We start from the raw sequence: 14673 nt of genomic DNA, 5'->3' as shown, positions 1-14673 counted from the left end.
GAAGAAATATACAACAAATGTTTCCAGATTCATTCAGCAACTATAACTTATATAGTTGACCGAAAAAGAAGACAAAAAATGATTAAAGCTACCATTTCACATAACAGACACCAAAATCTGTTCACAGAATCTGTTCCCAGAAGAGATATACAACAAATGTTATAGATTCATTCAGCAACTACAACATCACATCACCCATATCACATAACATTAATCTGGTGGTTGCCAAGAACTTCAACCCAAAATCTGTTCCCAGAACATAGATTCACCAAATGTTCAGTTTCATTCAGCAACTACAAATATTCCAAAAGCTATTCTAACTACGGCTAGGCCACTATTCTGGCAGGTAATTAAACCTTCTTAGGCTTTTGATCTCTTTGGCCTTAATTTCCGCAGGACATCAGTAACAATTGGAGCTCTGGCTCTTTTTACTGTTGCAGTGGTGCCATCAGCCTTGTTACCTCCATTCTTTGTAGTACTTCGAGTACCAGCAGCTCCTTCACTAATTGGCTGTGGTTGAGTGGACGACTCAGCAATTGGTTGTGATTGAATGGATTCAGCTGCGCTTGCTTCAGGTGCCTATAAATGCCATTTAACATTGTTAAAACATACAGATACTATAACAATGACATTTAAGCGTATAAGGAAAATTACCTTATAAAATTTGGAGTTAGGGTGAATGGGATTCTTGCACGTCCGTGAGTTATGCCGTGGCTGAAAACATCTCTTACAATGTACCACAAGACCCTTTCTAGTTGATACTTGACCCTTCTTAGGCTCATCTTGCGCTCTTCGGCGCAGTTTCTTTGGTCTACCAGGCATTCTCCTAACCACAGGGGGGTTTATGGCCTCTTCTTCGCAAGTTATCCAGTAAATATCACTTGGAACAGGTGTGATAGTATGTGCATATATTTTCAGATATTCAGCTCTAGTGTAGCAAGTATGCACATAATTTTTTATAGGTAATCTACACACTCCTATCGCAGCACATGCATGGGCACAAGGATAACCTGTTAATTGAAAATACCCACAGGTACATGTCCAGTTTTTCAAGTCTACTACTACACATTTTCTCACACCACAGTCAACCTCATACTTGTGACCCCCATCCCAGGTCGCAACAAATGTCCTACTCAACCTCTGATTCTTGTCAATCTTTTCTGCTATATTAGGACAGATTTCTCCTTGAAACTTTTGCATTCCAGATCTCTTTGTTTAAATTCTCTGCATCAATCTCCTCCTTATCCATTCAAGCATCCCAATGATAGGTAACTCTCTTACTTCTAATATGTAGTTGTTGAATGACTCATTTAGATTGTTTACCAGAATGTCACATTTACTACATCCTGTAAAATGTGATCTACTCCAAAGAGTTGGTGGAATTCTGCTCAACCAGTCAGCAGCTTCTTTGTTTGCCTTTTCTAGTTCAATCATTGCCACTTTCCATTCCTTTTCATTGCCAGCACTTGCAGCAACCCAAAACATGTCTTTCATTTCTTTTCCTTTGAACCTTTGGTTAAAATTCTGGTACATATGCCTCAAACAAAATCTATGTTCTGAATCTGGAAACACTTCATTGACGGCATGCACAAGCCCTTTCTGTCTATCTGAGATAAAGGTCCAACGAATGTTATCTCTTCCCATGCCCAAATCAGCCATTAGCAACTCCAAAAATCATTTCCAGGAGTCATACCGCTCTACCTCTACCACTGCAATTGCTATTGGCACCATGTTATCGTTGCCATCTCTGCCAAGTGCTGACAATAATTGTCCACCAAATGCTGTCTTAAGAAAACAGCCATCTAGACCAATTATTGGTCTACAACCATCAAGAAAACCCTGCTTGCAGGCATGCAAGCAATAATATAACCTTTGAAATATACCTGTTGAACCATCAGGTGCTTTGTCAATCTGAATTTTTATAGTACTTCCAGCATTTGTGTCTCGGACGGTGGCGGCATAACTCCAGAGTTTTTGATACTGCTCCATGTCCGTGCCAAGCATCATATCCTTTGCCTTACGCTTAGCTCTACCAACCTTAGCAATTGACACATTGATCATTAAATCTCTTCTGATGTCATTCTTCAACCCCATCAACTCAATTTTTGGATTATCCCTGATCTTATCTTGATATTTGCTGCTCAGATATGTGGCTGTTGCATGCTTATTTTGATATTCTCGAGCACACACATGCTCACCCTTCAGTGACTTTATTTGGAAGGCTGATTCATCTTGAATTGGTGTTGCCCGAATCCTCCGACTACAACCTTTTGCACAGTTGGCCCTAATTTTCTTAGAGTAGTTTTTCACCCAAGTAACTTCATAACCCTCTCTTACTAGCCATTCACACAACACAGATCTAAACACTCTAAAATTAGTAAACTTTTGCCCCACTTTCAGCTCAAAGTGTGGCTTCCTAAACTCAACTTCAGGATTAAAGTCAAGGCAGTCATCTTCTTCTCCACTACCAGATCTAAATTTGTCTAGCAACTCTTCATCCGGAACCACAGGTTCTTGCCAATCCTCTTCAGTCACCTCAGCATTCCCTACCCTTTCGTCTTCTTCTCTCAAATTTGATTCTCTAAATGTTGCAGGTGGTTTTTCAATGTTTATAGATTCATCTTTTGATAGCTTCTGAGATGAAACAGGTCCCTTTTCAATGCTTACATCTTCAACTTCTGATGGCCTTTGCTCTGAAACAGGTGGTGTAATTTGCTGAATCACATCAGGCCCTCTATATTGTGAATTTTTACTGGCCCTTTTCTTTCTCACAGAACCCCTTTTAGGAGAACTTTTTTCATCTGACTTTCCAGCAAATGAGAATACATGCACTGGCAATTTTGAAGAAGCACTAGTGCCATCTGCCCCTGCCCCACCTTTTTTGTTGTAGTTGCTGTCTCCAACAGCATCTTTCTTTGGGCTAAAGATGTCTTCATCTTCTATTGTTTCCAACCCATCTTTTAACCATTCTGGCTCTTCATCATCTTCACATGCAGCTGTCCCCGTAGTGTTAGTGACCCCGCCATCTTCACATGCACCCGTATCATGGCCTTCATTTTTTATTCCATCACTGACCCCACCATCTTCTGGCTCCTTTTCAAATGGCTCATCCCCACTGCAAGCATAAATTAGCCTTTCCTTAGGCAAGTTCCAGTAGCACTGGTTCATTAATTCAATATCATTATTGTCTCTAATTGGGTGTAGACCACCTTCTAAATCCACATCTGGGACACAAAACCAAAAAGTTATTCTAGTTGCTCCTTCATCTACCTTTTTAAACATTCTACACAGACTCACTATCGATAACTGATTTTCTATTCTGTCTTTGAAAATAGCCTTGTGGGTTCCTGTGTAGTGGAGCCTTGGCTTTTCTCTAAATCTCCCATAAAAATACATGTGTATGTCAACTTTGTTCTCGAATTTCTCCTCTGCTGCAGCATGATAAGCAATAAAGGACATCAGATATTAGTAATTTGTCTTTGACAACTACACAAAAACTAACATAACACAATCAGAACAAACAATTCATTGTAGGTGGGATTGGGGACCACATTGGACCACAATATGTCTCCATATAAGCCATATTAAGATAATTACATATTACAGAAGTTGTCGTGCTTGACTAGTCATGGCATTTAACTGTAGTAATTGATCAATACAAGTAATACTACACATTGATAGTATAAATTTAAGCCAAAAACACGGACTGTCAGACTCAACAATTGAGTCTGACCAAAAAGAAGGGGTGACCAGATTAGGACATGAAATGTGTAGCCTTATCTTTGCCAAACAATTGAGGAATTGGAACCAAAGCTAGTAAACGAGGGACCTCTTCTATAAAGCTATCCCTTTTTAAGCTTTCAATAATTATCAAAACTTTAGCAATTTGAAAGGGACGCTTAAGCTGTCTATCTATGCAGCTAGGTTTGCTGGACATACATGAACAACCTTCATCTTCATTACGTAAATACATCAAAAATATTATCTTTGTTAAATAATGGCCTCCCAATTTAATCTGAAATCAGTAAATAACATTTTCGCTTCCACATCATACCCTAAAACCCGAATGGAAATAGATGAGAGATGATATACTAACCCATTTTTCTTCGATTTTTCACCGTAAATCTTCACTTCCTCCTATTTTCCGTCGATCTTGATATTTGATTGAAATAAGAATCAAAATTTTTGCTGAAAATTGGCTACAGAAGGGGCTGCAATTGGCTACAAAAGGGGTTACTTTTTCTTCGATTTTTCACCGCAGATCTTCACTTCCTCGTATTATCTGTCGATTTTGATATTTGATTGAAATAACAATCGAAATTTTTGCTGAAATTTGGCTACAAAAGAGGCTGCTCCATCTTCTCTCTAGGGTTTTTTATTTCTTTCTCTCTCTCTTCGTTGGTTTTGACAGAATGAAGAGCAAAATTACTTCTGCAATTGTCGCTTATATCAAAAGGGTATTTTCGTCGTTTCACTCAGCTCCGTCTGTTTTAACGATTTCCGTCGAATTTTCACAATAATTCAAAGTATGGGGTATCGACGTGTATGATATGAAACCAGAGGGGGTTTTGTTGTATGATAGCTATACCACAGGGGGCTTTTTTGTTGTTTACCCTAAAAAGAAAGACGAACAAACCGTCAGCATTCTTCCACTTCGCAGAATATCTTGTATCAACTGAATGTAGTAAATGAATTGATTAGGACCATAAAACATACAACAGTATGCTTATGCATGTTCCAACATATGCCTCAAGTTCCCTCTAAAAGAAAAAGAGCCCTTGAGTTATAACAGATCATATAGTTCAAGTACAAGAACTGTGGACAAGAAGTATGGTTTAGGGTCGCAGAAACTTCAAAAGCTGCCTAGGTATTGGGCTCTACCGCTTGGTCTGCAGCAGATCACAGCAGATTGTTGTTGAACTACTCATATGATTTGAGGAATGAGAAAAAGCTCGCAGTAGAATGTAGCAGCAGCAACTCCATGAGCTGCATTACTCCTTTGAAAATGGCCTAAGCGGACTGAAGTGCAACCTAGTCTTCTTTGGAAAGAAGAAAAGGACAATTATGAACAGCAGCAAACTAATCGCTTAACCTTGCCATTTTCTCTGTGGAGAAATCTCCTGAACTGACACTGGTAATCCATGGCTCCCAAAAGTGATGTAACCTCTGCTATAGCAAATAAAAAAATGGAAATAGGAAAGAATGCACTGAAACTGCCAAACATCGACCAATACTAAGATGGTACCACAGCATCGGCCTGTCTTCTTGTTAATCGTGAATACAAACCATCTTTCAGTAGTAGCTCTGAGTGGCTACCTACCTGGAAATTAATTTTAAAAAAATTCTTAGCATACTCAAAAGCGAAATGAAAGTAACTATTCCCAGTCGCATAAATGTGATTAGTCCTATTTGATTACTTAATACACAGACTCTTATTTAATTGCAAGCTGCATGTTGCTAATCTTTTACACAAAATTTAAGCCTCGGGAGAAAAATGGAACTTCCAGACTTGAATATAAAGACATGAACACTTGTACTAGTGACACTGCTTATACAGTGACAGAGGTTAACAAGCATGTAACATAAGCCTGCGCAAGCTGCAATCTAATAGATTGTTTGAGGTTCAGTACCATCCATGCATCGGGATAGGAGGACACAAGCCTAGCACCTAGCAGCAATAATTTTCTGTTTTAACAATGTCAGAGAAACTAGAAACCTGAAAAAGAGTGAAGTGGTGCAAGGAAGGAAAGAAAGAAGGCAAAGAAGACAAAAGCATAAGCCCCCTAGTGGATCCCATAAGCAGAGAAAGAGAAACATACATACCTGAACAATTTTACCACCTTCCATGACAACTATTTTGTCAGCAGCCTGTATTGTAGAAAGCCTGTGAAAAGTGCACTATCAATACTTCAAATATTCAATTTTCTTGCCCTCTTTACAGCAAGAGGCAATGAGGTAGAAGTCCAAATAGGTTAAACATTGTTTCATACATTTACCTATGTGCAATCACTATGACAGTTCTCTTTGTCTTTAGGTCACTTCTGACTGCACGAAGGACACCCTAAGTACAACAGAAGACACTTTAAGCATGTGTTTCAAGGTTTGACGAGCTACTTCTACCAAAACATCATCAATAGATACCTTAATGTTGTGCTCACTCTCAGCATCCAGTGCACTGGTGGCTTCATCTAGGATCAATATGTCTGGGTCCCTAAGAATTGCCCTTGCTATAGCAATTCTCTGCTTTTGCCCTCCACTGAGCAATTCATCATCCACAAGAGTTTGATAGCCATTAGGCAAAGATGAAATAAATTCATGGGCATAAGCTTGCTTGGCGGCCCTTTCTACATCCTTTTGATTTACCACCCTGGGACATCCATATCTTATATTTGAACTGATATCAGTACGGAGAAGCCGAGGTTCCTGGTGAAAAAAGTTCTAATTAGAGAATGTTAACACATTTCACATGAAATTAAACCAAAGAAGTTGAGAAGGTAAACCTGTCCCACATAACCGATTCTTTCCCTTAACCACTTGGTGTTCAAATCTTTAATTGGGTGCCCATCAATCATTATCTAGATTTAAAATCCCAATTACACAAGTCAGAAATAGAACAAGGCAGTTTGAGGCAGAATGCCCCAGAAAAGTTAAGCCTTTTTGCTAATATGCATGGCATAAGTGTATACAGTCTGTGTGTATAGAGAACAAAAAATGACAAACTTCATGTTCTCAAACTTGCTGTACTTGAATCAGTTTTTTAATTTGCAAGATGTAATAACTAGCTCAGCAATAACTACACTATAAAGAGACTGCTTTTCCAAATAAAAAGTTCCATGTTGTTGACAGAATTACTGGTTTCCTCCGTCAGTTTGAATGATGTAACAGTAAAAGCTCACCTGGCCACCTGTTGGTTCATAAAGGCGGAGCAACAGATTCACTAGAGTGCTCTTACCACTTCCACTTAAACCAACCTACACAAAGTTAAATAAGGTGATAGTAACTTCTCATGAATTCTGTTTGAAGGAATAGAAGAAAAAACACAATGGAAGCAGAAAGAAGAACTTTAACCAGGCACTAGTTTGTCTATTGTGCAATGTGAAACTGCTTATCTCATAATAGGCCTGAATCATGCCATTTATATGTCTGATTGACACCTTATGGAAAACTAGACCTCAGGAATCTTCAATCATGATATTGATCCAAGTTTAGTTGAGGGTAAAATATGGTATTGTTGAACAACAAATAAAACCTTGGGGAACGTGTCTTGGGAAAAGTTATTGAAGAAGGTGGAGAAACAGTTTTTTCAACGTTGTAAGTGCAAAATGCCTTCAGAAGGACTTTGGATATTATTATATTCTTTTTTCGCAAGTATCGCCACTCTAGCTAATTAAATTCAAGTATCCATCCAAAGGAACTAGATTTTCCTTCTCTTTGTTTTAACCACTTTCTTTGATTCTTTCGCTTGAGTCGCCACCAACCTTCTCTAATAATAAAGTTCTCTAAGTATGACCTCTGAGTTTCCTGTCAATAGACATTAGAAGGGAGTTATTCCTAGTATTTACCAAATAAGAAGTGTGGCCACACTGGTCATTCTTTCATTAAACTTGATTACACCTCAATATGCACTTCTAGTTTTCAAAATATGAATGATTTAGCATATGCATTTCCTTAATATCCCAGAAATCGATTGATACTCAGAATATAAATCACAATGAGCAAAAAGGAACACTTACAATTGCAACTACTTCATTAGGATGCACTTGGAAGTTTACATGTTGCAATACTGGAACCTGTTAAGTTGTGCAATAACCAATGCATTCAATTGTAGCCATTCAAAATTTGCTGAAGCCAGCATCATCTAGATATAGATAACAGCATAGAAGGGAAAAAGGTTTTGAAAGTATGAAGATAAACCCTACCGAAGCCCTTGAAGGGTAGGAAAAGGTGACACTCAAGAATTCAATATGCCCTACCAGTCTTTGCAATTTTGACCCTGCTACACAGTAATACGCATAAGCATTGGAAATATTACTTCCAGTCTTTACTAGGAATAAATAGCACTAAAACAAAAGGAGTTGTTCGAAAATGCTATTGATGGCTTATTTCCTTGATTGTAAATTATTCAGTCTAATATTCAGTCTATCTGCCATTAACTTCAGACAGCCCCCCATGAAGTTCTGTACTATTTAAAAGAAACAATTAAACAAGGACAACAACTCTCAATCTTAAACTGAAAGCTTACCAGTTGATATGAACTGATTACTTGGTGGAAGATCCATCAGTTGGAAAACCTTTTCACTGGCTCCTATAGACTGCATCAATGATGACAAGCTGTCTCCGACCGACCATGTTGAATAAATCAGCCATTCGCTGTATAATATGAACTTTGTAAGTTGCTCTGCTGTTATACGACCAGTCAGTATAAACATTCCTCCGATCAGCACAGCAATAACCTATAAATTAAATGCCGAGAGTAAAGTCAAACCCATGATATGGAGAACAACAAAATTATGGTTTCTCACATTAAACTCACAGGTTATTAACATTTTTAGCACTGGTTTTAACCTGAAAGAGATCCAACTTTTCCTTTCTCTCCACAGCCTTCAAACCCTTTTCATTCCAGTTAAATAAAGAATATTTGGAAGTGTCCAGATAGAATTTACAAGTAAGAAGCAGCAGACTGAAGTGGTTAAAATGAACTTTTTAATCAACTGCACTGTTGCTAATGGAAGAATCACCAGTTTGACCCCATCCTTGGCAAGTTTGAGTGACTTCCCATTTCCTTTCCCCATACCCCAAGAAAAGAAAGAAAATCAAGTACAACAGGTATCTTTCCCCCTCCCCCCAGCCCCTCACCAAAAAAAAAAAAAAAAAAAAAAACAGATGCTTCCCTGTCAACTGGAAACTTATTCTGGAGTGCATGATGGATAATGAAGCTCACAAACCCAGAAGACAGAAAATTGAATGAAACTTAGCCTTTTGAATCACGACGCATAAGACTGACCCAACATACAAACCTTGATGCTATATACTAGCTTAAGTTAGTTGAAGTTCTGCATGAAAATTTTTCCTCTTCAGAATGTATAGAAACTACAGATGAAGCAGAAAAGTTTTTTTTCTTCCTAATATGAACTGGAAGGAACTTACCTGTGTTGAATGGTAGAGGGTGTTGAAGCTGAAGTTCCAAAGTCCATATGCAGCACTCTGTCTCAAACTTATATCCGCTAATTTCTCCAGCCAGTTATTGTACCTTTAGATAAAGCAGCAAGCAATGACATACATATATCAACCTCAGAGCATATATACAAATGTATATGCAATGTGAACAGTGATACTGTACTGCATTGATCCTCAATAAACGACATTGCATCATATGTCTTGCATACCTTCCAAGTTCTTGTTGTTCAGTACCATACACTCTTACAGTCCTCATTAAAGACAGAGTCTCTTGAGCAACCTAAGCGTATAAACAAACAACTTCAACAGGATAGCACTTTTCCACTTATCTGGACAATTAAAATTGAGTTTGCTGATATTACTTCATTGGCTGAAGCACCATAGTCTTGGATCAATTTAGCTGCTTTCTTTTGGTACCTAGAGAATATGCCATGTAAATATAGATATTAAAACATAGCAATTTAAAATGAAAAAGAAATAAGAAAGTTGTCTGGTTCTTAAACTTCTTTTAAATGCACTTAAATAAGCTCAGAGCATGTCCAGTATTGAATAATTCAACCAATGGTTCTGGTAAAATACTCCAATGTTGAGGTGGCTACTTAATCAGAGGAAATCCACCTTTCAGCTGTTTTTCAGTTGCATAAACCCATTTCCTTCCAAAAACTTGCCTCAAGCAGCAAATCTTACTTGCGCATATTCTCTTATAGAAGTGTAATTCCACAGATAGCTTACTTAAATTTATAGTCATGAGATATCAATAGACACTTCTTATTAACGTTTCAAAATAGGCATAATGCATTTTCACTTTTCCTAAGAATATAGCCTCAAATCATTGCCTGTTCATGTAAGGCACAAGGGTTTACAGGATCTTACTGGCCGTATAACAGCATTATGGTTGACAGCATAGCGCATATAGCGAATGTACACAATCCAAGTGGCCATGATAAGATCACTAAGTATATTAATGCACCTGTCCCCTGAATGAACAGATAGTTATAAATTTTTCTACTTGTAAGTGAATAGTTATAGATTTTTCTACTTGTAAGTGAACTCCAGACTGACATCTGTGATAACTAACCTGAAGCAAATTGCGAGATATAAGATTAAGGTCATTGCCAATTACGCGTGAGACTTGCTGACAATCTGACCCAAGCCTACTTGTTAGGTCACCAACTGTCTCATAGTCGAAGAAAGAAATATCCTACAAAGCAATCAACTAAAAATTAAGAATAGTGCTTTAGATAAAGAAAATCATTTTGCATGCTACGGAGAGAATTATTCCATATATCAATCCAAACAAACCTGAAGAAGAAGAGTAGAATATAATCTTTCCCTCATTCGTTTGACCTGCACAAGCCAAAAAAGTCAATTCAGTGCAACAATCAAATTCTCATGAACCATCTCATCTACTCATTCACCAAAATGGATCATTGAATGCTGTCTCAATCTAATCGAACAAAATGCCTTTTAAGTTGAATAAGATAGCTGCATTATCTAGCCTAGCAAAACTTAACTCGTCACACCTTTGAACAATAGCTAAAAGGCTTATTCTGCAGTTTACGAAACACTTACATTATACTTCAAGTTACTACTACATAAATACACTTTATTTCATCCAAGAGGTTGGTGAAGATGTGGACTGTTGAGCGTTCTAACTTGCACAGTTGACAAAAACTTAATTATGAGAAAGTAAACTCACCAGAATCATATTTGCAATGCCAAAACAGCAACCTCTTATACCACTGTGAGTTTCAATAAGAGAAACAATATCAAACTGTGGGGGGGCAAACATCGCTCATCTAGATCATAAAACAGTCGATATGCAAAGTAGCAAACGTTGGACAAAAAGTAGTGAAGTTTAACAAAGTAAAATACGCATTGGCTTTGTACCCCCTTTGTGGGTCAAGACCTTAAGAAGTTGAAGACCACTAGGAATAAAAAAAGGCATTTATAATTGAGTCTGCTAATGACTCAACTAGCTGTTGTTTAAAAGAAGGGAGGGTTGATCATACGAGATCTTAACCTGCCTATTCCTGATGTAATGCATAGCAGAATCAAAAGCTTCACATTCCAGGAAAACACCGATACATTGTTACTTTGGGCAGAAAAAATTGAAGCTGTCAGATAATGAGGAATTGAGATCTGTGAAAGCTGAGCCAAAGAAACACATAGAAGTCAGATAGGCAGTCCCTGATCAACAGAACAATATAAAACTAAACAAACACCCACTTCATTGAAGGAATTCAATCTAACCTTTTCTCGTATGTATGATGAGGAACAATCAACTTAAGACAGGTTTACTTTAAGTGCACTTACACCACCTGATCAATATTTTTAAATTATGTGAAAACCACCTTTAGATTCGTTAGCGTTATCATATTCATTTCGTGAATTGAATTATACAAAGACACTACTTCAGTACTGGTAAATCGTAATCATGATAAAATACATAATCTTAGATCACTACATTATGACACATTTCAATCCACATATGTATGGTACGTCAATAAGTCCAAAGTTTAGTTGGCAAAAGACAGTGGTAATTCGAGGCAATCCAACCGAATATTTCACAAAATGTTAAGGGCGTGTAAGTGGGCTTAGACTGCTAGACATTGTTAAGTTATTTATATATCTGCCTTTAGAGTACAACAGCATTTTGATACTCCTCTAGTGTACTACCAACAAGTAGTGCATAATTTCTAGAGGTTATTCATCTGAATCTTGTGTGATTTTTTATCAAATTTATAGCAATATTGACCCCTGTTGGTCGTTTGCTTATATATGGAAGTCTATTTCTTGGGAATCGACTTCAACTTAAATACCTGAAAAAGTTGCGCGTTATCCCTGATACTAACACTACATTTCGCTACATGTATTTATGGACTTGAAAGAAGTTACTAGTAAAATATAAAGGAGGAAGAAACTTACGGCAGTCAGCATCAAGGAAGAAAAGGCAGTAAAAATGACCCACCGATCTTCACTTATCAAATCCCACATCCGCCGAAGCGCTCGCACAACTGTCACCGGTTTTGCCGTTAGGACAACTTCAACATGGTCCGAGGAAGAGAGCCTCCACCAGCTACCACCTGGCAATATATCCTTAATAAACTCAATCACTGTTCTGGGATTCTGACTAAGTTTCTCGCTGCCCTCTGTTGTTGGAAAATCAACATCCTCGGGATTGCTAATAGTACTGTTGACAGAGTATCCATTGACTGAAGCTGATGACTTTGGAGGAGAAATGGAAATGAATCTTCCATTGGATTTGGAGGGAGTCAACTGGAGATTGGTTCTGGCGTTAGGAAGAGGATCGTGATTGGTGTTCCTTATTAAGAAGACTTGTGTTCTTCGTTGGGATGAGGACGTGATGAAACTTGAAGATGTCTGGGGATGGCAGAAGACAAGTGGAAGAGCCATTGTTGTCTCGTCTCCTCAGTCGTCAAGACTACCACATATTTCAGGAGAACTGGTTTGCTTTTGTTTGGTTTTGAGTTTTAACGGTTGGCTTGACCCGATTGGCTTCTTGGCGCTGCTTTTCAATACGGGTCGGGAATGCTGATCCGGTAATAGTCCAGCTGACCACGGCACTGTTGCTTGGAGTGTTAAATAAGTTGAATGTTGCTTGACAAAGGAAATTTGGGTACATACCGATTCTTAATTTGTGTGATAGATAGATAGATTCGAGGATCTCTTAAATAATTATGCTCATTCATTCATGAGAATGTAGAAAAAAGGTTATACTAAGTGATACATGATGTTACGATAAAATTCATGTGATACTTGAATATATGGAATGATATATATATATATATATAACGGATGCACAATAAATACTTGTTAATGCATTTATATTTCACTCAACTTACTATATATATATATACATAATAACAACTATTACTTTCTTTTATATTTATAAACTTTTTCTAATTAGTTATCTTGTATTTATATTTTTTAAATTAATTTTATATTTTTAAAAATTTAACACCTGAAATACATTTTAACGAGGATTCATAGAACACCCGTTAAATATATATATGTATAGGTATTTGCTTCTTTTACCACACGAATGCTCAATACAAATGTGGTTTAGAAAGTTATACTATACAATTTACAACTTATCTATTAGTATAATATTTTCTCCTCTTCTAAACTTGGTAAGTGTAATGGAGGGACGGTTAAAATAGGATGACCATTTCTTTTTCTTTTTGGGCCTAAGCAACAAAAACGTACTATTTACAAAACCGAAACATGTGTACAGCAATCTGTGAATTGTTTCAAATCGTACCTTGTTTGGTTTATAGTTTTGTGAAAAAATATATTTACAATTTTCATAAACATATTTTTTAACTATTTTTTTAATTTTCAACATAACGATTTTTGTAAAACTTTTAAAAGTAGCAATTCAAACAAACAACACCCGTGCTGCTGAATTGACTCGGCTGAATTACAAACATTTACAAAAGTAGGAACATTCATCGCCTTTAGCCCAACAATCCAACGATTCAGTACAAAGTTGCAACTGAGCGTCAGCCGCCAGCCCGCCACAAGCTTTCATCAGCATCTGGGACTGGATGCCGTGAAGGTTTTTAATTTGAACTTCTTCTTTCATTTCACACCGCTTGATTGCTTTTTTTTGGTCCAAAAAAAAAAGCCACGCCATTTGAACTTAGCTTTTGGTTGCCGTGGAGATTGCTTTCATCCTCAAGGGCTACGTTGACGGTGCGCCACGTCTACACTTTTTTCGGGACAAGCCTACAACCATATAAAATGGTCATCAAGTAAACCGATATCTGTGCCTAAGGATTAATCTATTCACGAGACTGTATGGCACCTCTTGGATATCATATTTATAAGTGAAATTCAGTGTTGGACGGTGAAATAAATATTATTAACCCTTAGATTAAACATTATTAAATATTTAAATTTTAAACTATTTATCTCTAGTAATAAATACAAGTTGAGGAAATGATACTCAAACGAAATCATAGAATTTTTCTAATCTATATACTGATGGTGTATATATTAGCACATTACACTGTTTGATCTTAATTTGAACTCATATTTTATATTTGCATGTGTGATATACATTTAAAGGTACTAACGTGTATATTGTTAATGTATACAAGATTAATCCAAACTTTCAATAAAAACTATAAAAAGAAAAAAAAATCAAGTTAACCAATTGGACTAGACTAAAAAGTTTGTTTAAAATTATTTTCTTCAATTAGTTATACTAAGCTTGCAAAATATTAATTAAACTTTTTTTTTAACTTCAATCTGATTAACATAAAAAAAATACACTAAATTATATCTGTTAAGATTTTGTTTGGATAGAAAGAAAGTTGTGTGGTAAGATGTAGTATAGAAAAGTGAAGTAAAGGAAAATCAATATCTTCTCCAATATACGTGTGATTATCATGAAACAAATTGAGAGAAAATAGAAAGGTATGATTATCATCAAACAAATTGAGATTTAACAAAAAAAAAAAAATCAAA

At 36.8% G+C, this 14673-nt stretch overlaps 2 protein-coding genes across 11 annotated transcripts; both read right to left on the bottom strand.

The window, feature by feature from the left end:
• Positions 1-131: 131 nt before the first annotated feature.
• On the bottom strand, positions 132-3400 carry LOC113718972 (uncharacterized). Its single transcript, XM_027243917.2, has 2 exons — positions 655-3400; positions 132-579 (listed from the first exon to the last, which is right to left on the bottom strand). Exon 1 carries the CDS (start codon positions 3394-3396, stop codon positions 1675-1677), a length of 1722 nt encoding a protein of 573 aa, XP_027099718.2. The 5' UTR covers positions 3397-3400; the 3' UTR covers positions 132-579; positions 655-1674.
• A 1266-nt stretch (positions 3401-4666) lies between these two features.
• On the bottom strand, positions 4667-12692 carry LOC113719269 (ABC transporter B family member 26, chloroplastic). 10 transcript variants are annotated; one of them, XM_072072361.1, is made up of 19 exons: positions 12106-12239; positions 11431-11498; positions 11190-11328; positions 10877-10919; positions 10480-10524; positions 10256-10378; positions 10051-10154; positions 9540-9594; positions 9387-9457; positions 9148-9250; positions 8243-8453; positions 7920-7996; positions 7734-7790; positions 6897-6971; positions 6501-6575; positions 6142-6423; positions 5997-6061; positions 5824-5884; positions 4667-5320 (listed from the first exon to the last, which is right to left on the bottom strand). In XM_072072361.1, exons 3-19 carry the CDS (start codon positions 11222-11224, stop codon positions 5234-5236), a joined length of 1569 nt encoding a protein of 522 aa, XP_071928462.1. In that variant the 5' UTR covers positions 11225-11328; positions 11431-11498; positions 12106-12239; the 3' UTR covers positions 4667-5233. The 10 variants fall into 10 exon arrangements, 8 of the variants coding, with proteins under 8 accessions (XP_071928462.1, XP_071928464.1, XP_027100242.2 ...); XM_072072363.1 differs by having other exon boundaries at positions 11205-11328; XR_003454807.2 differs by lacking the exon at positions 11431-11498 and having other exon boundaries at positions 5991-6061; positions 11201-11328; positions 12106-12691.
• Between the last annotated feature and the right edge of the window lie 1981 nt (positions 12693-14673).

Source organism: Coffea arabica, chromosome 11e (genome assembly GCF_036785885.1).
Source record: "Coffea arabica cultivar ET-39 chromosome 11e, Coffea Arabica ET-39 HiFi, whole genome shotgun sequence".
Taxonomy (NCBI): Eukaryota; Viridiplantae; Streptophyta; class Magnoliopsida; order Gentianales; family Rubiaceae; genus Coffea; species Coffea arabica.
This window is presented reverse-complemented; position numbering and strand designations above follow the sequence as displayed.

Excerpts from the sequence above, each read along its gene's own strand:
- LOC113718972 (XM_027243917.2), bottom strand. The coding sequence starts at position 3,396 with ATGTATTTTTATGGGAGATTTAGAGAAAAGCCAAGGCTCCACTACACA.
- LOC113719269 (XM_027244441.2), bottom strand. The coding sequence starts at position 12,594 with ATGGCTCTTCCACTTGTCTTCTGCCATCCCCAGACATCTTCAAGTTTC. Across the intron at positions 11,329-12,105 it reads CTTCCTTGATGCTGACTGCC|CTTTCACAGATCTCAATTCC; the intron begins GTAAGTTTCTTC and ends TCTTTGGCTCAG. Across the intron at positions 6,062-6,141 it reads AGAGTGAGCACAACATTAAG|GGTGTCCTTCGTGCAGTCAG; the intron begins GTATCTATTGAT and ends TGTTGTACTTAG.